General features: G+C 40.3%; 1 protein-coding gene across 1 annotated transcript in view; it reads right to left on the bottom strand.

Annotated features, from left to right (window-relative positions):
• Positions 1–18,335, bottom strand: part of RNF217 (ring finger protein 217) — a gene marked incomplete at both ends in the record, with an annotated part of 120,984 nt that extends 102,649 nt beyond the window's left edge. Inside the window, one exon of the mRNA XM_079716565.1 lies at positions 17,460–18,335. Within this exon, the coding sequence (XP_079572691.1) occupies positions 17,460–18,335 (876 nt within the window). The remainder of the gene's footprint in view (positions 1–17,459) is intronic.
• Positions 18,336–25,347: the final 7,012 nt, after the last annotated feature.

The raw sequence follows: 25,347 nt of genomic DNA, 5'->3' as shown, positions 1-25,347 counted from the left end.
TTATTGTATGGTTTCTTTCCTTCAATCTATTAATGTGATAAACAATATGAAATAGATCTCTCAATGTTAAATAAAGCATTTTGCATTCCTGAGATAATTGATCATGATGTAATTGTGGTTTTTAAAAATGCATTTGCTGGATTTTATTTGCTAGCATTTAGTTAGGATTTTAAAAATTAATGTAAATGATGTAAATGGGACTACAATCTCCTTTTTCTTACTCTTATTTTTGTATTCTCCCAGTCTGCCTTTATTTATCAAGCTCATATGAGCTTCATAATATAAACATTTTACAATGTGTAAAGGTTTCACATACATTATCCCATTAATTGACTTTTCCAATAGTCATAGGCTTATAATATAGCAAAGATTGAAACTCAAATGTTCTAACTCCAGACTTCCTTTTTACTGGTCCAGTAAGAAGCACTACAATTGAAATAGGTCCACAAAGCACTGAAGGAGATTAATTAATTAATTGGTTTACTAGGGGTGAAAGGTCACTATTATGTTCACACACACCCCCCACAAAAGTGAGAGCTACAACAGATGAAGAAACAGAATGACCCATATGAGTATTAGTATTTTTTACTGGTCATCTCTGTTCACATAAGTGTATGACTGAAAAGAAGGTAGCTTTGATACTTAGATATCTACCTTGAATTAGATGACCTCTAAGGTTCTTTCCAGTAGTGAGAGGTTAGGACATAAATCCATTAAACCACCAGTCAGGCTCTAAATTTACACTTGTCCTGCTCATATTCCATCCACTACCTCAATCTTCTATTTATTGTGCCTTCCTCTGTACACTAAATAGACTGAATATTCCACATATTCATATCTAGCCCATATCTTGGTTATCATAAATACGAACACCAGAATTTGTCTTTAGCTCCCAAGAAATGAAAATCTTTCAAAGTTAGTAGCTCTAAACCTTTTTTGGGTAATGGTCTAAAAACCAGTAAATGTTATTAACCTAATCACAAGAGAAAATGGACTTTGCATAGGATCTCAAGGCATTTATAACACTTCTGAAGACAATCCATGAACTATTATGACTACAAGTTAAGAACCCCTATTTGGAAAAAGGGATGCTGAAGTGATGTTGAACAGAAAATACATAGAAAGCTTTTCTTTTCCTTTAAAACAAAGTACTCTCTAAAGTGGCCCTTCCACTCTGACAGTTATATCTGTTTCTTCCCTTTTCTCACCAGACAACAAACCTGCAAGCCAAGGAAGGATGAATGACTTCCCTTTACAGTTCTTCAATCTTATTTAAAGAAAAGATTTGAGTAATATAAACCCATTTTCATTCTGCTCACCAGAAACTGAGTAAACAACTTTCACATACTCTAAAGTCATCAACTTTTGACCCTTTTTCTTTACAAATTTATCAATGGTATACCCAAGGTGACCTGGTAAACAAGTGTTTGCATACCATATAGAAATTTTTAAAGTCTTGAGAGAGTAGGTATGTAGGTAAAACAATTTTTTAATTTGTTTTCAGGTAGAATCTACCATAGCATCATATATAAATAGATTATTAATGATAAGTAGTCTACAAGATGGCAGTGGTTATAAATTATTATGTGAAATGTGTTATTTATACAAAACGCAATGCAGGAATATATATATATATATATATATATATGTATGTATTTTGGTGGTTGGGGATAGGGTTTTGACTATGGAATTTTTGAAATATCAACCACATTTTTTGCTACAGAAAATATCGAAGTATCTATAAAGTGAGATAAACATTGAAAAAATATCTTATATCACCTCATGAACTAGCTTTTATTTTTTAATAAAATCGGTACTTCTGGGACCTCCCTGATGGTGCAGTGGTTAAGAACCCGCCTGCCAATGCAGGAGACACAGGTTCGATCAATGGCCCGTGAAGATCCCACATGCTGCAGAGCAACTAAGCTCGTGCGCCACAACTACTGAAGCCTGCATGCCTAGAGCCTGTGCTCCACAAGAGAAGCCACCGCAGTGAGAAACCCGCGCACCACAACAAAGAGTAGCTCCCATTCTTCACAACTAGAGAAAGCCTGCACGCAGCAACGAAGACCCAATGCAGCCAAAAATAAATAAATAAAAATTTAAAAAACATAAATTAATTGTTTAAAAAATAAATAAAATAAAATAGGTACTTCCAAGAAAATATGTTAGAGTGTTGGGATACAAAATTAAATCCCATTCACATTTATAGAGGAAAAATAATGAATTGACTTTGAAATGAGTTGTTCTTGACAAGAAGATTAATACAGAGGAAAAAAAGAGCTAAATTATTTGCAAACAATTGAAATGAAGTATTACAAACATAATGGATGTTCTAAACATAAACTATAAAGTCCAACTTTTCCAACTACTTAAATTTTTCTCAAATTGTTTTATAAACAAAGTACTCCTAGATGTAGCCGGTATCTGTGATTGCTCACATTACCTAATTTGAAAATATTTTAAATTTAGTAAACACTACTGGTCTTTAAATAACTTTTATCCAGCGGTGTTACATGGCAAGACAACTGAAAAACCTGTCATGATACAAATGCATAAGGTTTATATTCTTCTAAAATTTACACAACCCACACATGGAACAAATCTATTTTAAAGATAAATACTTGAGGTTTTCTCATAAATACTTTAAAAAATCGATATTTTATTACCTCCAACTGAAATATTACTGGTTCTATGATGAATAATAGAACGTAATTAGAGGAAACACTTCAGGACTCTGAAATAAACAAATGAAGGTTCATATAGGAGAGAGAGGGAACTCAGTTACTCAGCATAAAATCAACAAAGCAAATCTTTGTTTAAGTAATTACTTTATCAGTGTACCCTTACTAAAAACAAAGGAAAGGGCAACCACAGTCAAAATAAAACAGCCACTGTACAGTTAAGCCATGACCCCAGGGCCTTTCCCATTAAAGGTAGAGGAAGTGGAACTGACACCCAAAGAGAATACTGTTACAAAAACAAGAATTAGGAGTAAGAGAGGAATACGTGTAACAAAATAAGAATTAATTGAGGAAGCAAAGGACGGTCATTCAAAACAATGCAAAACCATAAGGACAAGAACTAAATAGAGTTATGAAATAATCCTAACTTCCTCTCAGAACTTACTGGTGGACCAGTGAGACCTTCGCCATCTGTGAGATGGGGAGGGTGGGAGTTCCTATTTGTTTTAAGTAATGACATAAGCAAACTGTTGAGCATAAAATGAGGAAAGACTAAGAACGGCAAATTGCAAAAAAGTAGGTAGCAGAAAATAGCTCAACTTCTTTGATAAATTGATTCTGACAATCAGTAAAATAACAACTATGGACACCTATTCAAAAGACGTTTTCATATTTTTTGGTCAGTGATTTTCTACATGGTGTCTCTGGAACCAAACAATTAAAACCAAACAAACAAACCCATTGCAGACAGGCAAAATGCAAGAGGGAATCAAGTTGAACAGAGGTTGATCATACACTGCTTGAAAGATAAAGACGGCAGCTGGTCCAGAGTTATACAATGTGGACCTCTGAACATTAAAGGCTGCAAGGACTGGCAGGACATTCTGCTAGACCAAAGGCAAAGCACTCCCTGCACCTTTTAAAACCAAAAGCCCAATAAGTGATAGGACAGGAGACAACCATGTCCACACTAGCGCAGACCACTGTCACCTCTGCCCTGGACTGCTGCAGACGCCTCGTAGCCCATTTCCCTGCTTCTCTTCCTGCCACCTCACCCCTCAAACACAGTTTATTCTCCACACTGAAGCCAGGCTCTTTTCGGAGCATTAATTATCATTTGACAGCTCTACTAAATTTTCCAATGACTTATGATTACAGTTGGAATAAAGTACCAATTCCACAGAGGGGCATCACAGCTGTACGTGATCTGACCCACGTCTCCGTCGATAAGCCATCTCCGACCAGGCTCCTTCTGTTCCCTGGTCTTGAGACACAGCACACCCGTGGGTCTAGCTTTGCAGAGGGATGCTCTGTCCCGCTGCCTGCGGTGCTCTGCTCTGTACTGAGGCCTCTGTTCCACAGACTCCTGCTCACCATTCAGCTCTCACCTCTCTACCTGTATTTGTGTACTGTCCTTCCCAACCCCTCTCTCTAGCCATGGTGACTCACACGCCCTCCCTCTTTATTTCCACAAATGTAGTTTTTTTTGTTTTTTTGTTTTTTTGTGTGGTACGCGGGCCTCTCACTGCTGTGACCTCTCCCGTTGCAGAGCACAGGCTCCGGACACGCAGGCTCAGCGGCCATGGCTCACAGGCCCAGCCGCTCCGTGGCATGTGGGATCCTCCCGGACCGGGGCACGAACCCGTGTCCCCTACATTGGCAGGCGGACTCTCAACCACTGCGCCACCAGGGAAGCCCAACAATCACTTTTTAGATACTAGCCAAGTTCCAACTTTTTCTACTCCGATAAACACAACTTTCTCTTCCTAGAACCACTTAAGTCAACAATCAGCATCACACAATGTAATTATAAACTTTCCCTAATATTTTCCGGACAGCTTACTTTTCACCTATTGAATTTCTAAACTCGCTGAGGATGGATCATAGACTACACTGTCTCTTCTCATAGTGATCAGCATAGCTCTAAAGAAATATTTTGTGCTCAGTAAATGTTTTTAAGAGAATAAGAATGCTCTAGTTCCCCCTCCCCTTTGATTCCCTTAAACCTATTGAGTACTAGAGAACAGATCTTCTACCGTGTGACTACAGTGAAAGAAAGGAAAGTCTTGTCCACTTGAAAAGATTTCTCTACATAAAGGTTTCTGCAACTCACTAATTATCTAGTAGAACTTTTTTGTCGTGTGTTTTTCCAGAAGTGGTGATGAGATGATTAATAGTAATTCTTCCATCTTGTCTCAGCTACAGTCTTATGATCAGAAGCAGACACTTTATATCTGACTGTGCAGGGTTAAGGGTAGGGTTATGGTCCCAGATCAGTGTCCTTAACCAGCCTGTGATGAGACCTCCTGCTTTACCTTGACCTCATTAGCACCCTGAGCAAACCAACAAGGTTTTGTCCAATCCATCTAGACTATAACAAGCCAAAAGAATCCAAAAGTTGCAGTGATTTTTTTTAACGTCTGAATCTTAATTTTATTGTATTAATGATACAAAACATCTTATCATCACTAATAGAATGAATAATAATTGTGAAAGCAATGTGTTAGAACCAGCTTTCTTATTTTTAAAAATCTTTCTTAAGCATTTAGTGACACGGGGTCTCTAAGGTCTATGTTCAATTTATTTTGATATATTGCTTGAAAAAGCACCACACACAGAGAGGCAAAAAAAAAAAAAAACAACAAAAAAAACCCTGTTGCCTGGGCTTACTAAATCATTATACTTATTTTTACATCTCATCTACCAAGTACTCAAAGATTGCTGATGAAATTCAGCTAGTAGATGTACATCTTCCCTAATGTCAATCAACTATTCTTGCAGCTAATCATAAAGTGCTATTTTTTAAACAAGTGGGTCAAAACTCTCTGAAGCAATTCATTTGGGTAATTTTCAAGCAAGATTGAAAATTCTACTTCCAAATTTTATAAGTTTGTAGTGATTTTTAAAGAGAAAAGCATATCTGGACAAACAATATTTTTCAGAAATCCTAAAAACTAAAAAAAAAAAAAAAAGAAGCAAACTCTTGGGAAAAGAATTACTATTGTTTCAAATGTTTTCTTTTCAAGTATTCCTCTAGACTCTCCCTTTATCCTAAGGGTGAAGCCCTCAGTGACTCACAAAGTGACATATTAAAAACTAACAACAAAAAAGGTAAGTTCAAGGGACATCTATTTTAGGTTGATTCAAACTAAACCTGAAATACATGAATTTACCTGAATGACTATACTTAGATATTTACAAGTCAAGATCAGCAAATAACCTTCTTGTAACACACAAATAAACTTGAGACGTTCTCACACACACACACACAGAGTTTTAACATAAAGCACGAGCACACTGAACACAGAATATTTCTTTTATTTTTAGGAGCCTATTATTTTCAAAATGTTTCTTTCACAAACAAACAATCTTGAGGAGGAAAAATGGTAATATAAGAAAAAAAACACTAAAGTTAATAGTAAGACTAGTTAAAAGTAGGATTAAATTAGAACTCTGGGGATTGCACCTATCATTTCCCACCAAGGGCATCTCTAACAGAAGAATAAACACCCCCCTACTCTCTATAGAACTAATGAAAGAAACTCACTTTCCCTACCGAGGTCATATGCTCATACAAACATGGTACACTAAGATCTAGCCATATCAAAGTCATTTCTGATTTGACCCAACAGCTCTACTTAAACTAATAATAAACTAAACTGTAAACATTAGGAAAAATGGCATTATCAAAGGAAACAAAACACTAGTGAAACACTATGACCAATTGTTTTATTTTACCTGCTGTTTTAAATTGTTAAGCAACCAGAGGAAAAAGCTGCGGTGATTTAACTTGCCTCTTACATCTCAGAGATTCAGGAACACCGAATATGTCCAATAATCACGTGAGGAAATAAGGCAAGAATCAACACCACAAAAAGGGAAGTCATTTGCTAGGTAGCCTATAATTAGCCTCTGAATCTTACAGTAGAGAATATCATTGAGGCAAACAGCTTAGGAAGATTTAAAAAGGGATCAGTCATTCACATGAATGCATAAGCACAGAATTTAGTTACCTCAGCTGGGGGAAAAGAAAAACGCCCATCATAAAAGCAATACACCTCCTTTGTTTCAGGGTGCACATATCCTCAACCAGGAAGAGACTTCTGAGCACAACATGTTTGGTTCTGGAAACGTAAGGTTTACCTATTTGAGAGAACGCTAATCACATGATAAAATCAGCCAAATTGGAATATCATAAACAATAAAAAACCAACAGTGGGTCAATTTAACAAAGGTTAACTAGGGTGGTTAATTCTTAGGTATCATTAAATATAATATAATTTCTGTATAGAATATCCCTGGACTACAAAAACTATCTGTTACATCAACTCTCTTTATTCAGCAAGGTATTCAATCTTTTCAAATAATATTTTAACCTCTAATGAAGCTAAAATGGAAATTACATTATGTAGAATAATTTTAAGTGGTGTTAATAATTAGAAGCTGACCCTGATCTCAAGATATTTCAGTTACAATGGAATTATCTAAAATATTTAATTTTAAAAGGGAACAACTTTTATGTAAGATTTACTTAAAACTAAATGAAGCTTTATTGTTAAATTATTCAAGGATAAAGCACAAAAAAAACCCCCACAACACCAAAGTATAAAATCAATATAATGATATGAATAGGAAATATATAATTAAATGATTGAAAAGACATGAAATTTTTTTTAAAAAAACAAATTAAAATTCAGGCTCAAGAACTTTACTACCTAAATTCACAACATTCCTGATTTTTGTCTGAAGTAGTGTGGTGGATTAAAAATACGGCCCCAAATTCTTTTACATGTTCACAAAAAAAGTTGAGGTCTAAGTCTCTTCCCCTTGAATCTAGGCAGCCTATGACTGCTTTGCCCAGGTGATGCTGATGACTTCCAAAGTTAAGACAGAAAAGATCATGCAGCTTCCACCTGGCTTACTTGAGCCTCTTGCCCCAGAGGAAGCCAGCCTCCATGTAAGAAGCCCACTTCCCTGAGACTATCTTGCTGTCAAGGCCACATGTAGGCACTTCTGTACACAGCCGCAGCTGAGCATCCTGACAAAGGCCAGCCAGCATCAGCTGACAGCCAAGTGAGCAAGCTGACATCTGACTACAACTGCATGAGAAACCCCAAGTGTGAACTGACCAGCTGAGCACTTCCCAAATTCCTGACCCACATGCCATGATCAAAAAAAAAAAAAAAAAAAAAAAGGTTGTCTTAAGTTCCCAGGTTCCAGAGGAATTTGTTAAGCAGAAGACATAGTAACCAGAATAGGTTTTATAATTAAAGAAGCATTTCAGTGATAGGTGGGATGCCAGGATAAAGAATCCGGACATAGCATTCTGTTGCATTAAAATTTTAAATCTATTGTGAAATAAGATATCAAAAATTCAGGTTCAAAATCCTACCTTATTTTTCCTACCAAGCTAAACTTACTATAATTTACTATCAATCATTCACTCAGTCTTTAAACAAATACTTACTGGGCACCTATTCCATTCTGGGCTTCATGCTAAATGCTAGTTATAAAAGCAGCTCAAATAATAGTGGGGAAGGGGAGATAATTAATCAAACATCAAATAATCACACAAACATATAATTACAAAAGGAGATAAAGATACAATGGCTGCAGAGTAAAAAGGACTCTAAAAGCATAAACGGCAGGACTGATTCAGTCTGGAGACCCAAGGATGGCTGACATCTGAAAGAAGAGAAAAATTAACAGAGGGAAGGCTACACACCTGATACACGTCTGACATAGAGCTGGAGGGACAGAGAAGAGACTGAAGAGAGCAGAGGCCAAACCTCATCATCAGTGTTATGAACTGGAATCTTTTTGTACAGCAATGGGAAGGTCTTGTAGGTGTTTAAGCAAGATAATGAAATGTTGAGATTTTCATTTTAAATACCATCTTGGCTATCTATTCTCATACTCTGTATATTGACAACTAGCACCTCATTTATTAATTATTTATAGACTAACTACATAAGTCCACTATACAAATACTCATTTCATGTGTACAATATGCCAAGAGCTAAGAAATCAATCAAAAAAAATGAATAAGGTTTCTGCGTGCATCAAGCGTTACAGTCTAATGGGAGCATAGAGCAGGAAACAGGTGATTTAAATATAGTGAAATGAGAAAAATCTTATAGTGAGTCAAAGCGTTGTCACAGAATATAGAAAGGATGCTTAATCCAGATATAGGGGGTCAAGAAGAATTCTCAAAGGAAGAAATGTCTAAGCTAAGACTAGAAGAATGAATCAGTGTGAGAGGCAAACAGAGTTGGGGGAGTGTGGGAAATAAAGTAGACCGCCCCCAAGACAGAACCTAATGTTACTAAACTAAAGGATCATAATTAAGAGAGTCACAGAGTGCTCAAGGAACAAAAAGAAGTTTAATATGGCCAAAGGCTTAGGGGGGCACTTGATGAGAAACAAAGTTAAGAGTGGTAAATAGGAGTTAGATCACTCAGGCACATGTAAATCATGTTTAGATTCTATTCTACAAGCAACAGGCAGACTGAAAGGCAAAGAAGGGGAATGCTAAGACCAGTCGTGCCTTTTATAAGACAGTGCTGACTGTAGTGTGAAGGACAGATGGGAGCACTAGGACCAAGCAGGAAGCTGTGGTTGGGATCCAGGAGAGAAATAGTGGAGACCTCAGTAAATGCCAGTAGAAATGAAGAAAAGTAGAGTAGAGAAAATATAAAAATAATTTCAGGAGGTAGAACTGAAAGAACTTGGTGATTAATTAGATCTGGGGGGTGAGGGAGAGGAAGAATTCAGGGACGATACCCAAGTTTCTGGCCTGGGTATAACTGATGGAAACACAGAAGCCCAAAGGAAGGGCAAACAGGAGGAGACAAACAGCTACCTGGTACTGCAGGTGAGAAGAGTCATCCGGGCTAGAGACAAAAGATCTGGAAGTCAAGAGCATATAGGTGTTACCTAAAACCATGGGAGTGGACGACATGGCCCCACTACTAGTACACAGTGTGAGGAGAGGAGAGAGAGGGTTTAATATAGGACCATGTAGACACCAACATTAAGAGATGGTAACATAAGAAAAAGCTCAAACGGAAACAAAAGGAATGGCCAAGAGAATTAGGAAGAAAAAGGGAGAGTGTGCTGCCATTAAAACTTAATAGTAAGTCAAATCATAGCTCCTCTAAAGTAAACTCCTCTTGATTTTCGTACATGACGATGAGGCTGACTTTGGTAGAAATATTCCTCTGGATCTAAATTTGGGCAAGAGACTTCCACTTCCTCAAAACATGTAATTAAGTTTCTTCTTGGACTGGAAGACTTGTGATTCTGTACAATATCAATATAAACTTAAAAGAAAAATGAAATAAATATATATTTAACCTATAAATAAGATAATAAATGCAAAGAGCATAAAAAAGACCTTGGGTTTTAGAGCCAAATGGACCTGAATTGAAATCCCACCTTTGCCATTTCCTAGCTGTGTGATTTAGGGCGAGTTATTTAATCTCTCTAACCTTGAGTTTCCTCACATAACATTCTGCTACCTACAGTACAGAAATTGAGCTATTCCTGTTTTCTTGAACCCAGTCTAATCAGAAAGCCAACCCCACCAGTGCCAATGAAAACAGCACTGTTCACACTTACAAATAATCTCCTTGTTGGGAAATCCAATGGTCAATTTTAATCTTTATCCTGCTGAAACTATCGGAAGCATTAGACAAAAATGATTACTCTTTCCTTCTTAAAACATCACCTTTGTTTGGCCTTTGGGTAACCACTCTGCCTTGGTTTTCTTCTTGCCTATCTGGCCCTCTCCCTTTCAGACTTTTTGCTGGTTCTTTCATACGTCCCAGACTCTTTGTCTGCAAACACTGGTATGCCCAGACTCAGTCCTCAATCTTTCCCTATCAACTGTCATGCCCCAGGTGACCTCATCTGGTCTCATGGCTTTACATATCAACTATATGTCAAAAATGTTCAAATTTACATCTTCTGTTAAGATCGCTCTGCTGAATGCCACACACCAACTGCCTATTCAACATCCTTTTATGAATGTCTAAATACCTTTTTAAACTTAGCATGAACTCCTGATTCTCCTTAAAACTAGTCCTCCTACAGTATTCCTCACCTTATTAAATGACAAACCCATTCTTCTAATTGCTTGGGCTGAAAACCTGAGTCATCCTGGACTCTTTTTTCTCTCATCCCACACCCAATCATCAGCACATTCTGTCAGCTCTATTGTCACAATATATTCAAAATTCCACCAGTGCAAACCATATTCACCTCTATCACCCTAGTCTGAACTGTCACACCTCCCCTCTGGCTTACTGCCATAGTCTTCTAACTGGTCTTTTTACTTCCATTCTTGATTCCCATAGTATATTCTCCACAGAGAGCCAGAGGTACTTTCTCATAAAGTACTTTCAGCCAGTACTTTCTCATAAAGGTAAAGTCATATCTGATTAGCTCAAAACCATCTCACAGCTTCCGATCTCATTCAGAGGAAACGCAAATTCTCCATGGCCTTAAAGCCCTTTCCGATCAGCTTTTCCCACTCTTCCTGCTGGTTTCTTCTTATCGCTCACCACCTCATTCCCTATGCTTCAGCCGCATGGATCTTTTTGCCACTCCTGGAACCCCACCAAGTATGCTCCTGTCTCTGGAACTTTATACTTGCTGTTCCCTTAGATATCCTCATGGTTTGCTCTCTCACGGCCGTCAGAAAGATCTCTGCTCAAAAGTCACCTTGTAAAATAAACCCTCTCTGACAACTCCTAAAAACACTATAAATGTATAAAGAAAAACCTCCTCCCCAATATTTCTTATCACCCGTCCCTTGTTTTTCTTTCTCTATAGCCCTTATTATCTCCTAATATACTAAATAATTTACTTATTTTATTATCAACCTCTCCCCAGCCTAGCATATAAACTCCATGAAGTAAGGGGCTTTATCTGTTACTGTTCTCTGTATCCCCAACACCTCCAACAGTGTCTCATAGGTAATAAGTATTTAACATGTAAGGGAATTAAAATTAAATAATAAAACGTGTAAAAATGCTTGGAATATAGATGTTCCATTACTGGTTGTTATTATTTGTGGAAACTCAAGTGTAACTACCCAAAATTGATAGGGCAAATAGTACTGATAACATTGAAAGAGAATATTATTCTAGGAATTAATTGTCCTGCAGACACTGAATTTTTGTTTTAAGACAGAACTTGATTTGGGAAGGTTCATTTCGCTTATCACATAAAACCCTTCTGACACAGTGAATTTAAACAAAAAAACCCCAATTCTTTGAAAGTATCTTAACTTTAAAGATTTGTCACATTGTCATGAATGATCCAAAACAAACTTAGCAAAATTATGTTTTCTTTTAAGCAAAGGTAATAAAGATTTTGAAAGAAGCAAAGTATTAACTAATATTCTATTTATCACAATTACAAAGAACTCTGAGAAATATGTTTATTAAGAAAAAAGTAATTAGTGGATTTATTACTTTGAAATAAACATAATAGGAGGAATAGTAATATGCTTACTAAAAGGTTAACTGGTATTCCAGAATCGGCTTAAGAAAATCCTCCCAGAAAGGAAGCAGAAGAGGGGAGACCCACAGCTGTCTGAGAACTTAAAGGAAAGCTTATTTATGCTTGGAAGACAAAGCTTGGAAGAAACACTGCCAACTAGTCTCTAAGATGGCTCCTTGGGGGCATTTAATACATTTATAGATTATCTCATGGCCCTTGCCACACAAGTACTCAATAAATGTTTGTTAAATGCGTAAGTGGTACATTAACAAATGAAAAAGTTAATTATAAAAAATTATGACTCAAGTATCTGTCTACATCCCCATCACAAACTCTTAATAAAAAGCTGGGAGCTCAAGTCCTAACGTTCTCCTTTTGCCGTCTCTCATATGAGGAGTAAGGAAGAGCCTTCAAGTGTAAACGCTGAGCTCTATCTACTCTAGGAGAAAAAAGAAAAAATCACCACTGTAAAGGTTTCAGTTGACGCCTGAGGTAAGTAGTACTAGTCATGTTATTTGAGATCTTGTAGGCAATGGAGCACAATGCAGGGTTTCTCCACGTGGCGTCGCCATCTCCAGATGCTGGAAGCGACCGGAAGGAAGACACCCAGGCAGTGCCTGGACCAGGTCCTGCTGGCCCAGAGATGAGCCCTTGATAGGGGATTGATTCCTCTGCAGAAATCAAGTGCTACTTAAAATCGAATTTTGAAAAGTAAGAGAAAAAAGAAAATATTAAAGAGAAATGAAGAAATTATTAAAAGAGATACCATTAAAGAGTCAGAAGGGGAAAATAAGTAAGTGCATGAGTCAGGAAGGTATAAAAGCAAACGTTATCACAGCCCCCCAATACACACACACACACACACACACACACACTCATTCTGTACACAAAAAAATAAGCTTACATATGCCTGAATTCTCACTTTTCAAATTCTCAGAGTGATTTAACAGAGTTCAGTCTCTTTTATTCTTCACATTTTTAAGACTACCAAAATCACACCTGGCATGATAGGATCTGTAAATCACCTGTGTGAAGACGACTGCATGCAAACTCCATATTGAACAGGACAGATTCTAAAAATACCCAGGTTGTTTTAAGGTTTAAAGGGAAAAAGTAGGTTACACTTTTACCCATAAAAGTCTGGATGACTCAGAGTTTAATAATAGGATACAGAAGCTTTCATCCCTAGGTCACTGATTCGAGGGGTGACTATGGTAGACAGTCATTCTAGGACATTACCACCTAGCAGCTGTTTTGTTCACAAACTGTAGAAGAAATGTGTTGCTTGTCTCTATTAATACTCATTTGACAGGTGTATACATTCCAAGTCACATGCATCTGCGAGCACTTTGAAGCAGAGTGATGAAAGCTACAACAGCTGTTACCTTTAGAAAGCCCTTAGCATGCCCAATTCTCTTCTTTCTTTACGTAAAGTACTAAATACTAATATTTCACATCATAACAGATTTTACTGTCTCAAACCAAAATCATAAAAGAAAGATACCTGTGGAGGATTTTTTGAAATGAGCACAATATCATCCTATGAAACAAGGAAAGCAACAATCTTTCCTCCTAGAAAACGTGGTAAAGGCCAAACCAGCTGAGGTCAGTACTCAGAATGGCCCTGCGACCTGCAGGAGACTGCAGACGTCCCTGGGACTGTGCACTCTAAGCCATGGTCATACATGCACACATAGCTTACTAGGAAACATACTTCTAAAATTTATGTACCAAAGATTTATGTACCCAGGGAACACAAACCAGTTAAACTCCCACTATCTCCGTCATGGTACTCTAGAGCCTTTAAGTAACTCCCCTATGTAAGTGCCAAAGATTATAATGTGTCAGTTCGATCCTTCACCATGGCAACTGGAAACTGGATGGTACCTATCGGCCAGTAAAGTCATTCCACTAAGAAGGATTCTCCAACAGCCCCAGTCACAGTGATAACTGAAGAAGAATTATGTTTTGAAAAACTAAAACTATTATTTTTAAAACACAGTATGGAGGTATTTAAGTCACCACCCTACTATGCCTGCACTGAAATAATGAAGACACCTATCTATCAGCCTTTGCCACATATTCAGTCCACGGCACTAATGGAAATAAGATTTATGATCTAAAAACCTGCATTCCTGTCTTCCAACTTTGTACCTTCTTTGAAAGAACTCATCATCTCCTTTGAGAAGAATATTAATTTAACCAGGCAATATTCCAACTCACATTTAGTATGCATTTTTAATGTTTGCATAAAATGCTTAATAGGGACTCTGCTTTGTTTTCTTAAATGATGTTAAATAATACACTATTTGGCACAGATCCAAAAGATGATGAAAAAAGTCACTAATAACTTTTTATTTCAAATATATCATTTTACTTTAAAATGTCTTAAAAGAGTCTTGCACGTTCAAGCTTGACAGATGTACTTCTGTCAAAACCAAAAAGCCTTATAAAATGAGAAAGAGGGCACTCTCTATGCCCTTTGACCTGGTTCAGTAATGCAACAAAACAACTCTGCAGTTTGATTTTGTTTTGCTTTAGAATTGGTGTGTCGTTACAGATCATGGTCTGCAATCCCATTTCATTGATGTGGAAATTAAGACACAGAGAGGTTAAGTGATATGGAAACACAGACTCTTTAAGTAGAAGGGACCTTATCATTAACACAGATCAGAATTATAACCACAGGCCTAGTTTTATCCAAGTGAAAGAAATGCCATTTTTGTATAAGCTAAAAGTTTGTTTAAAAACTCTTCAATTCTAAGTTTAATAACAAACTTAGCAAACCTATTATTTTTGTCTACTTTAAGTCTTTGTCTTTTGTCTTAAACATCAAGAATCTCAGAGTAGAATTCAGTGCTCAGGCAGATCACCTCCTTCTAGCCGTGGTTTCTGGGGGCAGTTTCATCATCTCTTTGTCGCTCAGCTCTTCATAAACTCAATAACTAATTAGTTGAGCATCTGTTATGTGTCAGACAACATTCTAGGTGCTAAAGCCACAGTAGGGAACAAATCATGTGAAAACTCCTGTCTTCATGGAAATCAACTGCATAAGTACAAGACAGAGTATTTTTATCACTATGGAGTAAATAAATAGCTGGAAAGGAGATCTAGAGTGTGGGGTGAGGCTCAACTTTGGGTGACCACCAAGAAGGTGGTCAGTGAAGGTCACACAGGTGACATCTGCATACAGACCTGAAAGGGAGAAGGGGAAGGAGTAGGCAAGGGAATGGGGGGTGGGGGGGACTCCAGGGGGATAGTCCAGGCACAAGGACAACACACACAAAGCCCTGAAGTGGAAGCACGCCTGGCCTGCATGATTCATCTTTTTGTTGTTGTTTCTTATTTCAAATAAAGTGTATTTTCTCTTTATTGAAAGTTCTGTCAAATACTTCAGAAGAAGGTCAGAAACATACATACAATCCTAAATACTGCCCACAACCTTCAGATACTATGTTACCTCAGAGGAGTTTTTCCCAGTTGTGCATGGCAATGATTCCTCACTCACCTTGCCACCCTCCCACTCCCCACCCCCATTCCTTCTCTTTCTCCACTGGAGATCAAAACACTGACTTCCTAAAACTAACTTATGGTGGCCAAAAAAATTTTGCTGTGGGGAAAGGGCCCACCTTAAAGGAATCAAACTGCAGAGTACCCCAACCTATAACGACCACCTCCCTTGAACTTGTAAACCCACTGCATCTGTATCCAGCCCTTAAGAGTAAGTGCTACATGATATTGTTACTCCGCTTACATCTTATTATATGCTACCTTGTATTGTTCTTGTGTACACATCTTGTATACACACAAGGGGACTTCCTTGGAGCAGGGTCCATACCTTGGGAATGTCTGAATCCCACCACAGGGCTTTGCACATGGATGGCACCGATATCTGTTGGGCTGTTTGACAGTGATGTCATAGAAACTGACACAATGGGCAGCAGGCTTTCCTCCTTTTTCAAGCATCTGTCTGCCGATAAAGCATGAAAGAGACATCATAGTCTCTCACAGGCGTTCGGATAATCTCAGCCATCTTGGCCAAGTCACTGTTTGTGTAACATTCCATTCTGTCTAAATTCCCCTTTGCGTTTGCCGTTGGGCACGTTACACACTTTCAGTCTAGACACAAGCATGGATTAGCCACAATACACAGAGGAATGGCACCGTGTGAAATCCTCTTCAGTTCGCTTCAGCCAATGTTATTAAACACTATCATGGGAAAGGATACCAACATGAAACTACCAGACACAGTGGCTATAAAACACTGTCCATACAGTCCAGTCAGACAAACAGACACATATGGAACAACTTCAGTGCATGCAAGACATGCAGAAGTATTTTGAAAGTATACAAGCAGTGGCCTGGAGGGTGAGGTAAGGCTTCACGGAAAAGTTGGCACCTGAACAGCCAGAGTTTTGAAAGATGAATAGGCGTAGGACAATCAGACATGGGATCAAAGGGCATTCCGGATTGTGCAAAACACTGGCAGAAACATAACAGACTGAAAACTGCTGGAAGGACGCATTCACCACCAGGGAAGGAAAGCCGGTCTACTGCACTCTTAAACTTTCCAAGAAAAAAAACAAGTTTTCAAATAAGGAGCTGAGGAGGAAAGTTTCACCAGCACTTGTTTTGTTAAGCCTCTTAGCCTTGCTTTGCTTTGTTTTGCTCTTTCTGTTTTGTTCCCTCTCAGAGAAATAAAGCACTCTGCTGGCATAAAACTTCAGTGAGAAACAGTACTTCAACTTAACTGAGGAAAAAGAAACTGAAAAGCGGACCAGGGCCAAGGAATAAATAAATTAGTAACACTTTTTCTGGATTATCTAAATGGAGCAAAATTTCAAATTCGGTATCATTCATTGCAACTGTTCTCTCCACCAACTCAATACCTATTTATTTTATGCCTACTATTTGTTAGTTTCTGGGATACCAGGCCTCTGAGGCACTCTCATTGCCCTCCTCTTTGAGCAAGCTCCTTGCTTGCAATCTAATAAAAGAAATAGCAGAAGGCAATTCACTTGTACCCTGTTCCTTCTATGGTTGCCAATCAAAGCTGGAAGCTCAAGCAGAGTTAAATTCCAGTCAAGTTAACCAGCAAAGACAAACACACTTAAACCAACAATGGAGATGTAAGAAACTGACAGAGGTCCTCCATAAGGGTGTTCATCACCTCTTCCTGTGAGCAGGGAGCTGGCGAGCTGGACTTCCTGGCCAGTGATTTGGAATGCTGAATGGGGGACAGGGGAGGGACAGAGGGGCTGAGGTTACCTGGGAGCTCAGGTAGACTTTGAGGCACTCCTCGCACACGGCCTTCTTGCAGCAGGGCAAGGGCTTGATGGGCTTGTCTTCCAGGCACACCCGGCACATCAGCACCATGAGGGGCGCATAGGGATCCCCGACCCCACCCAGGCCAGAGTAGGGTGGAGCTCCCAGCAGGCTGGGCACGGAGAACGGCTCGGGCGCCAGGTAGAACTCCAGCTCGATGCTGCCGCCGTCGGGGGACAGGGGGTCCGCTGGGAGCGACAGCCGGGGGCTGGGGAAGGAGGAGGGGGTGCTGGGAGGGTTGGTCACCGGCGGAGCCCGGGGTGGCGACGAGGGCAGCGAGAGCCGCTCCGCCGAGGGGACCTCGGGCAGGTCGTTCTCCACGCAGAACACGGAGCAGAAGACTTGTCTCTTGGCGGGGGGCGGGCGCCGCTGGCCCAGCACGTCCAGGACCAGTCCGTCTGGGGCCCCGACGCGGGTCCGGGGCTCCGGCAGCTCGCCGGGGGGCGCCTCCTGCTGTTCATCCCCTCTCTCGTTTCGGTCCCCCGCTTCCCGCTCCTCCTTTGCCAGCTGCTGTTGCAAAGCCTGGGGGTTGAGGGGCCCGGTGTAGGCCAGTCCTGCGGGCTGCGCCGGTGCCTGGTTCTTCTTCAAGCTCGGGGCCCCCCGGCTCCTCGCGGGCTCCGGGACGCTCGTGTCCGCGCAGCCCCAGTCGCTTCCGCAGCTGTCGCCGCTCGGCTCGGCGGAGGAGGCGCGCGGCCCGGGCGCCCCGGTGCTGTCCCTCGGCGGCCTCGGGGGCTCGGGGTGGCTCGTGGCGCCGCCAGGGGGGGTCCGCGCCTCCAGGGGCCCGCCGCTGCCGCTCACCGTGCTCTGCTCCTCGCCCATCGCCGCCCGCGGCCGAAGCCGCCGCCGCCCATCCAGCCGCCGGGACCCCCACCCGGCGCCGGCGGGCAGCGGGGGCAGCGGCTCGGCTCCACTCGCGGCTCCGCTTCTGCTTCCGGGTCCCTCCTCCGGGGCTGGGACGCCCCGAGCTCCCTCAGGGGAGCCCGTGCTCCCGGGCGGCGGCGCGCGGGGAGCCCGGCCCGGCCCGCTGCTCCCCCTCCTCCTCCTCCTGGTCCTCCCGCGCGGCCGGGCACCGCCTCGGGGGCGCCGAGGGCCGCTCGCTCGGGCCGCCGGCGCGCCCGCCCCACATGCAGGTCGGGGCGGCGCCGCGGCCCCCGGGAGCCCCTGGAGGGACAGAAGCGTCCGGAGGGAGGAGGCCGTCAGTCCCGCGCCATCGCCGGTCCCCGCTGGGGGCCGGACGGCCGGAGGGCGGTGGTCAAAGGGTCGAGGGGCCTGTGGCGCCGCCGCGGCGCGCACCAGGAGGGGCAGCCGGAGCGCGAGCCAGCCGCCGCGGCCCCTGGGGGAGAGGCCGGAGCGCGCGACCTCCCGCTCCCGCTCCTCGCGCTTCACCTAGCGCCCTCCTCACGGCCCCTCACCCCACCCCTTTGGCACACACCTCCCCACACGTACACACGCGCGCGGGCACCGCGCACTCACTCACGCACACCCCGAGTGGGTGTGATCTCAGACCAGGATGCGCTCTCGCCCCCAGGGTTCACGCTCGGCCTCCACTAAACCCTCCAGAGCCGGCAGGCTGCCCTTCGGGCTATGCTTTGAGCAGAACTTCCTACAAAACTCCTCTTTACGGAAAGCTAGAACTAGAAAACCCTGGCTTGTTAGGATTTTGGTTTCGCTTGTTTCTCTTGCGTTCGTCCGATTTTAAATCCTCCAAAGAGGGAGTTCAGAGAATTAACGCTAGGAATTATTAGTTCAAAATGCTGTGTATACAACTCTCTGCTCTCTGCTTAATGAGGTAGGAAGGATGTTTGAAACCCACAAAAGTGCCAAAAAGCACGTTTAACCTACTCCTTTAACTAGAAGCCTTATGAGAGCTGGTAAATAACGAATTTAAGATTTATCCCCCTTTCCTCCTTTTCAATGTCCTCTTAGGAACTTTTTTTTTTTTTAACCCTTTGAATATTCCAAAATGGGTAGCATTAAGGTAGTAAGATGGTCTGGCCTAATTAATAAACCGGATCGTTGGTGGAAATCATGAAAAGTTTCATTAGCACAACCGTATTTATCCCCAAAACCGTTTCCAAGACAACAATTATAGTTGAGCCAGAACTTAATTATGTGTTGATTTATCTTTATTTTCCAGGAAGTATTAGTCACCCAGACTGGTGCATGTTAGTTCCCTAAAGCCAATGAAAACATTTTTGGGAAGCCAACCTTTGTTTTTTTCATCTTGAGAGGGAATTCAATTTACACATTCATGTAATAGGAAGGAGCTGTGAAGTGTGTAGAAATTTTTATCTTGAAGTTGATATTGGGTTGTTCTAAAATATTTTCCAAATCAGATAACAAATGCTAGAAAGGTGACTAGCTATGCAGTACGAAGAAAGGAGGGTAACACCAAAGAACATGTCCATGATGTATGTCTGATGTTCAGCGGCACCACAAATGGATGAATCTAATCAATCAGCCTAAATGCCCACCTCATTGATCAGTCTGACCCAAGAATGAAGAATTCTTATTTGGAAGATTAAATGCTATTTAGGGATTTTTTTTTCATTTGGCTAATTGATTTCATAGTAACTGCTATTTTTTTTCCAAATGATCCTAGTGTTTATTGTTTTAAAGGCAGGGACAAGAAGCCTACATGTTTGTGTCTTTTTGTTTGTTTGTTTGTTTTTGCGGTATGCGGGCCTCTCACTGTTGTGGCCTCTCCTGTTGTGGAGCACAGGCTCCGGACGCGCAGGCCCAGCGGCCATGGCTCACGGGCCCAGCCGCTCTGCGGCATGTGGGATCTTCCCGGACCGCGGCACGAACCCGTGTGCCCTGCATCGGCAGGCGGACTCTCAACCACTGCGCCACCAGGGAAGCCCTGTGTCTTTGTTGGTATGCCATCTGATAACTATTTTTCTATTCTTTCTAAAGGGATATAAAAGTAATCCATGTTTTCTGGGTGACAACAGTGAGAGTAAGACCAGAGTAACAATAATGGATACAAAAAAGTATATCTCCACAGTGTCTCTAGGAATCAAACCCCTCAACGTCTTCCCATAGCTTGGGGACCCCCTCCTCCACACATATTTGTCGTAGGTGTTCCAAGAACTTGTTCTTGCAGTGCCCACCATTTTGTTCCTTATGCCTCAGATTTGGTTCACTGAAAGTGGCTTTCCTCGACACTGGATCAAGTCACTGGTGGGATTTTTGAAGGCTGCCCTGTAGCTCTGTAGCCCTTCTCCTTACCATGACTTCCTCCCCATGGGATTCGTCTGGTGTTTGTGAAAATAGAACCATGGCATGCCATATCTCCAGCCTCCAGACAGACTCAGACTTGCCTCAATCCTGGGCCCAGCACTCCTGGTGTTCAATCTGGGATCCATGGGACACCAGTAACATGGAATTAAAATGCAAAGTTAATATGGTGATCCTACTATCAATTTCCCCTAAAATTAAACACATGAAGCACCTATGATAGTTGTACTGATAGGATTCATTTTTAAAAATTGGTTGAAAATATAGTTACTGTAGCAAAAATTTCACTTATCTAACACAAGCTTAACATTCTCAAAACTCAGACCATCTGCTCCATGTCAGGCCGTATACAGTTGTTAGTACAGTATAAACGTTATCACCAATATTCCGTCACTACCAGTTTCAACTTTCAATGTTTTGTAATTTGCAATGGGCTGTGCACATTCCCTAAAACCAAGACTTGAATACTGGGAGACAATGTCAAGTTTGAGAATTGACATAGTCAATTACTTTTGGTCATTACTGAACGTTATTTTTTCTATTACCAACTTTCTTATCCTGGCGTTTAAGCATGACTTGTTTTTGCTTCCCTGGAAAATTTTTATTCAGACTTTAATTTGATAATTAAAGAGCCTAGATTTATTAATTTATTAAAAAGTGTTATGAAACCTCAGAAAAGCTGTGAATAATTTCAACTTTACATACTAAAGGTAAAGCAGATTTCTTCATAACTTGTGGAGAAAAAATACATAATGTTTAAATACCATGAAATAATTATACAGCAAATACCTGATTTTCAACTATCAAATATATATGTGTGTGTGTATATATATATATATATATATATATATATATATATATATATTTTTTTTTTTTTTTAATTCATTTCCTGAAGAGGAATGAAAACAGTGGAGTGAATTTCTAGGTCTGCTTCTGAAAGACACAGTGCAATGTTGGTCCTCACTCTCCTATTTTCTCTCCTCTTCACCCATGGAGGGAGAGAACCCGGAATCATTAAGGAAAAGGGGCATTAGTACAACACAATTGTTTCGCTTTATTTTTCCACCCAAATTTCCTAAGGAAAATCTAAATGAGATAAAGTTAAAAATAAAATGAAACAGTATATTCCTTCAAATTATAAAATTAAAGCCCAAATGCTTGGAAAACAGAGGAAACCAAGAATAAAAAGGAAGATGAGGAAGGAAAATGAAGACAAATGGAAGGGAGGAAGGGGAAAGAAAAAAAGGAAGGAGAGAAGGAGAGAGGGAAGGAGGGAAGGAAGAAAGGAAGGGAAGAACTTTATTATCCACTACCCAAAATAACCACTTAAACTACTTTAAGATAGTGATAAACTTCATTCTAGTGTTTACATCTGTGTGTATAAAAAAATATCAAATGATATTTGCTCCTTTTCCTACATTTTTAAAATTAGTAATATATCCTGACCATTTTTCACACTATTAAGACATCTGTATATCATCATGATTTGTGACAATATAGAACTTTACTATATAGATGCATCACAATTTATTTAACTAATTCCATTTTATTTTTAAAAAGTAGATTATTTATGATTTTAAGAAAACATACGATATAACATTTAATATATATGAATATGTATTATAACCTTTGTGTACATTCCTAATATACCATAGCATAAAGTCCTAAAAATTAAATAGCTGCTCAAAAGAGTAGATGTAATTTTGAGGTTTTGGCACACATATCAGAGAAACTTAGCACCAATTTATAACCCCATTAACAGTGAGGGTATGAGAGAGTCTACATCCCTAATCCTTCTAAGGAGATTTTTAAAAATTAAAAATGCTGTAAATAACATGTTACTTTTAAATTAATGAGCACATTCTTTTAGATAAAAAGGGAAAAAATCAAATATTAACTGTCGATTGCCTTTGGATATATATAATTTAGCATCACATGTTATTGTTCTCTATTCCTGAGGTTATGGTTCTAACAGCTTTCCTTCCTCATCTTTTAAAAAAATTTCCTCATTACTTCTTCTAGTGACAGTAATGCTCTAAATATACTCAGCGGTAACCTCAGTCATAGGTAATACTTCTAAGTCTATGATACCAATTCCTCATTTCCTAAATACAGGTGCACCTAAATACAGGTGCACTTATTTGAGTGCCCCAGAGTCATTCCCAAATGAATACGGTGCCAAGGAAACCCCATCTTTCAGCCCTCACTGTGGAAGCTCTTGAATTAAGACAAGAAGAGATCCACTAATAGTGCAAGATCGACTCTTCTTGACCTGAGAAAAGCCCGTTCCCTCCTCACAGAAAAAGTCACCTTGGAGTTTAAAGGCAACGCAGAGTTTCTACTATGGTGGCTTTGGTTTACCAGAAAGATGTCAACCCTGGCTCTGCATCTAGAAATCCCTGGTCTCCTCTTCCCAAGGTACAGAGTGACATAAAGAGAGAGATGTATTCTGTTCTCTCTGTTTCCCAGCTTCCCTTTCTGAAAGGGCTGTCAAGTCACAGCCTCCTCCTGACAGGCTTTGTTTATAGCAGGAGTCAGAAAAATTTACAGCCTGGCTCCTCCCTGGCCCTGAGACTGGAATGCCTCGTTGGTTCAGTAAGCAAGAGCAAGATAAATCTCTTCTTGTACAACTCTCAGTACCCAGTACCTCCTTGCTGAGTAATTCACAGTAAAGGAAATCATTTTGTCCAAACTAAAGGGTAATCAAGCATCAATGTAACAGAACTGAAGATGCGCTTTTACAAAATGACACTTTAATTCTGAAAAGAGTAGAGATTTTCTTAGCAAAAGGAAAAGCAAATCTCTTCCAAATTAGGGAAGAAGGAAGAGGTAATTTAGAGAAGATTTATTTAGAACAATGGCGAAGTGCTTACAAAACTATGTTAAATGAAAAAAGACAAGAAAAATCTAATATATATGATTACAGCTGTGTTGGGATGTATATGATAAAATAAGGACAAAAGTAATAGGAGTTATTGTATAAGGGTGATGTGGTTATGATTTTTTTTATTTCCTAAAATTTCTAAAATATTATGTTGCTTTTATAATGGACAAAAGAGAAAAACAAGATTTTTTTTTTAAAGAGTGAAACAGTTTCATCCTAATGAACAGGGAAATAGATTTGGTGTTAATAGATGTTATTTGCATGTACACTCGCGATAGTTAAGGTAAGCCATTCCTCCCATTTGTGTTACAATTCAGTCCAACAACCATTTCCTGCAAGTCTGTTAGATCCTGTGTCAAACTTTGGAAAATTCAATTTACCAATTTGTTCCCCAAATTTTTCTTCATTTTTAACTTCATAACATCTATTCAACACTTTAAGCTGTCCAGAGCCAGAGCATATCTTAGCTATACGTGGAAGCCCAGTTCCTAGCATTCTACACATATTTAGTTCTCAACAAAACATTTTTAAAGGAAAGAAACCACGAAAAAATGATCTTCTGTAGTGATTTAATCGTTATATAGAACTATGGTTCTCAAATTGTGTGCCAAAGGGCCCTGAGGCACTGCAGTAAACTCCTAGTTTCTAATTTATTAAAACTCTTAGGATATTTAGAATTTTTCAGGGAATCATGGCATTACCTGTTGGACACCATGTAAACTACTGCTATTGAGTTGTTTGAACCTAATTACTATTAGGAATTTCTTTTTGCCTAAATTAAAGGGCACCATGAAAAATAACTGAGACATGAGGGTGCCACAATCTGAGAAAGTTTGGAACCTCAGGTTGGAAGCCACAGGTATAGAGCAGAAACAACAGGATCAAGACGCTAACCTCTTACAGATTTATATTTTAAATGTATGAGACACCTATGTCATAAAGGATTAACCTTGCCTAAGAAAAGTTTTGGTCTTTTCTGCCAGCTCCTGGAAGGTAAGTATAGGCGCTGACTACAGGAATGAGTCTCTCTGTTTATGTGAGGACCTTAGACCTCACATAAGCCATGCCACAGAGTCTCTGCTAACAATGTCATGTATGGGGTGGCGGAGGGTGTCCTTGGGTCACGTGGTATCAGCTTGACCTCTGGAGGGGCTGGAAACTAAGCTGAGCCATTTGCATGGTCTGCCATGTCTACATCACTGACTTCCCATAAAAAGCCTGGATACCAAGGTTTGATGAGCTTCTGTGGTTGGCAAAATTCCATGCATGTTGTCACACATCATTGCTGGGAGAAATAAGCACTGTCCACACAACTCCACTGGAAGGAGACAACTGGTGGCTCCATGCCCAGCCTCTCCTGGACCCTGCCCATACCTTTGCCTGTTACTGATTTGAATCTGTGTCCTTTCATTGTAATAAACCATAACTGTGAGTAGACATTTTCGCTGAGTTCTGAAAGTCCTTCTAGAGAATTATTCAATCTGAGGGTGGTCATGGGAACTTCCTGAAATACACCACTGCAAAAATGCAAATCGACTAACTTTTATGAGTTTCCATTTCCCCAAGCAGAAAGATGTCATTGAGAAGGTACAGTATCCACTAAAGCAAGAATAAGACAAGTTTAATATAAAAACAGAATAAGAGAAAATTCATGACCTTGTTCTTGGCACACAAGAAAGTTGATTGGGCTTCCCTGGTGGCGCAGTG

Source organism: Hyperoodon ampullatus (genome assembly GCF_949752795.1).
Source record: "Hyperoodon ampullatus genome assembly, chromosome: 12".
NCBI classification, from domain to species: domain Eukaryota; kingdom Metazoa; phylum Chordata; class Mammalia; order Artiodactyla; family Ziphiidae; genus Hyperoodon; species Hyperoodon ampullatus.
The sequence above is the reverse complement of the archived record's forward strand: the minus strand, read 5'-3'. Positions and strand labels throughout refer to the sequence as shown.